Below are 3,074 nucleotides of genomic sequence, written 5' to 3'. Positions count from 1 at the left end.
GCGGGCTTTTCCATTATCTCATGGGACAATAACCGTCAAGTGCAGCGCGTTACAATCACTGAAGAGTTAATATATACAGGAAGTCGTCCTAAGTTTCGATTGTTCGCGCGATAAAGGGTTCTTCTTCTCGAAAAGAGTGAGTTTCGTGTCCACCGATCGGCGTACCTAACGAGCCGAAAGTAACGAACCGAAGAGTGTAGGCACTTTGCACTACTTCGTGGCGATTATCATCGAGCTGATATAGTGACAAACGAGTCTTGACTGCGGTAGGTCATTAATGCTAGTCTCGCTGATGGAGGAGACGCATAATTAACAGCGATCCGTCTCGCATTGTTAAGCGCAGGAGGAAGGTCACTCCTTTGCACGCTCTTTTGAAAGGAATAACTGTTCTTTCGCACGTCCTGCCTCTTTAGATTCATCACCAGATGAATCGTGATTTATTTTGCACACTCTCAAGCTTGATACGTTGTTTACGGTGCAATTAATATCAGTATTTTTGCCAACAAGAATCGATCTTTCTTCGTACCGGAATTTTATCTTGAAAGGCCGTGAGATTTGAAACGGGGAAAAAAGGGAAACGAAAAGAGCGGAGTTCGAATGTCGCGTGTATCGTTTCGAATTTCAATTGTTTGCAGAAGAAAGTCTCGTCAATCGAAAGAACTTGCAACCGCCGATTCGCATAATCTCCGTCGCGCCAAGCAGTGTGAACGGAATAGACTCGTAATGACGTAACGAGTACATTATATCGATTGTGTCTGCGCTTTTGTCATTCCAATGTTTTTCATCGTCTCGACATTATCGTAAACGCTCGCACGTGCTAGAGATAAAGAGAGAGTAAGAGAGAAGAATCAACGAGCAAGAGGAAGATAGAGCATACATATTTGCCTTCGCCTCATAGCCAGTGAGAAAGAGTGCTAAATACCGATGTTGTTGACGGCGATCGTATAATGGAAGTTTATTGAGAGACCTACGAAGAGTAAGAGAGACAGACAGAGAAGAGGGGGGAGGGGGGGGGGGAGGAGGAGAAGAACACCATATCAACTCGATCTCAAGACACCGGTTATGACGTGACGAGAGGAAAAGTCCATCGAATGTACGTGTATGTGTTGGGTGTGCGCGTGATCCAAAGCGAAGAAGACACTATGAGGTCGTTACGAGTAATGGTCCTGCTGCTCTTCTGCTGCATCATCGGTAAGTCGATCATTCTGTTGTTTATTGCTGATCGATCGGCAGGTCGATCGTGTGGCGACTAGAAACGCCGTTCGTCGTGTCGATTGCTACTATACGCGGCGTTTTGCTCGTTTCTAAACGATGCCGTTGAGCGATTGCTTCTTCATCCATTATTACGAGATTAATTGAATTGGTTATCTAGAGGCGATAACGCGCAATGAAAATTAAATTTTACGCGCAGTCAGAAAATTGTTCGTTTGAAAGAGCAGAAAGTTGAACTTTATCGGATGAATGAAATACATGAATTACTTCGAATTAGTGAAAATTACTTGAAAATGTTTTCGTACTTTCGAAACTATGCTATGAAATTTATGCATTCTTTATTAGCGTACCATGGCCTGAAAAAGAAGTGTTTGAATTTCGCTTCTTAGGAAACTATTCGCGAGCGAATTAATTAATTAGAGATATACGTTATATATATATATATATATTGTACGTGAATGCGGTTTTTCTATACAAAGACGACCCACTGGCAAGATTAATTGCACATTTGCAGTGCATCGCGACCGCGAGTGCTTTTTAAAAAATTAACTCGTGATTTATGTCCTGCACTTCGCTGATCTCCCGAGTGTCACAATTCTTTTACGGTTTTTCCATCGTCATTGCACACACTTTCTTACTGATGAGACTAAAGAAATCTGCTTTTTGATGCTTTTTGAAAAATTCATCTCTTTGACGCGAAGGCTGCAACAATGCCATTTATAAAATTGAAAATTTTCTCTTTACGATCGATTAAATCTATTTGAGATACCATTATTCGTAGATGAAATGTTAGAATATGCCTTCATTTTGCGGTCTAGTACGTCGTATAATCAGTATTACTTGGTACGCTTCGCTCTGCTCGTGATTATGTCAGTTACATTGGCTGTTATCGACTTTACGAGCATAACTCCCCGGACGATACAATGAGATGTAACTCAAAAAGTGCTGTGTACTTCGAACTTTATTGGTCACTACTGTTGACCAGTTTCGCGTTTATTAAGTAGTACTATTCCACTGGGTATACTTATAATTTATTCAATCGTTTAAAAAGAAAATTGTGCGAGAGTTAAATTTAATTTTTGAATAAATTGATTAAACCAATAAAGCGTCGACAATTAAACAATCGAATTACACACTGAAAAAGAATTTGGTAATAGCTACTAAATATTTGTGAAATCGATTATTGTTTGATTATTTAATAAATATTTAGGAAAGAAATACTATTTTTGATTATATTCAAACATTTAATTGGCATTATTTTATTAAACATTTGATAGCTATTATTTGGTGGTTTTAGTATATCAATCTGTAGCATGATAATATTTCAAGAAAGAAATATGTATAATTGAGCAAAAATAAAATTTGCGAGATAATTGTGAAAAAGGAAATATGTCAGGAAAAATGGTATGCCGGGCATACCATTACGGTCGATGAAAATTTCGTGAAATTTTTTCTTTTTCTTGTCTTTAAAATAAGCACAAATATATCAAACGGCAAAAGTGACTAACTCACGTTTTGTGTGACTACATGAACAGAATTTTTCTCGTTATCCCGGACTTTTCGTAACTATCAGATCAGATAAAATGGGTCACGATGATATGAACGGAACACAATCGTAACGAGCGTTACACGAATCCGGATCTTGTCTCTTTTTTCGACTTTCAGTTTGGTCTCCATTTTTCTCGACTTGGTCTATGTATTTTTTTGTTACACCTTAAAATTATTCGCGCGTCGAAAGAAAAAGCTTAACGAGAGTCTTATAAAATCTAGTCATTCGTGCTTATCTTTTGTTCTCTCTCGCGATGTTATAGTCTCGTTCCTCTCTTTGCACATTATCGCGTGATTCAATAGACTAAAAAAAA

General features: G+C 38.4%; 1 protein-coding gene across 1 annotated transcript in view; it reads left to right on the top strand.

Annotated features, from left to right (window-relative positions):
• The first annotated feature begins 1,142 nt into the window (after nucleotides 1-1,142).
• LOC105618897 (cysteine-rich motor neuron 1 protein-like) overlaps nucleotides 1,143-3,074 on the top strand; it is a 179,723-nt gene continuing 177,791 nt past the window's right edge. The window contains exon 1 of the mRNA XM_012200427.1: nucleotides 1,143-1,191. Coding sequence (XP_012055817.1) covers nucleotides 1,143-1,191 — 49 coding nt within the window. The remainder of the gene's footprint in view (nucleotides 1,192-3,074) is intronic.

This window comes from Atta cephalotes (assembly GCF_000143395.1).
Source record: "Atta cephalotes unplaced genomic scaffold scaffold00018, whole genome shotgun sequence".
NCBI lineage: Eukaryota > Metazoa > Arthropoda > Insecta > Hymenoptera > Formicidae > Atta > Atta cephalotes.
This window is presented reverse-complemented; position numbering and strand designations above follow the sequence as displayed.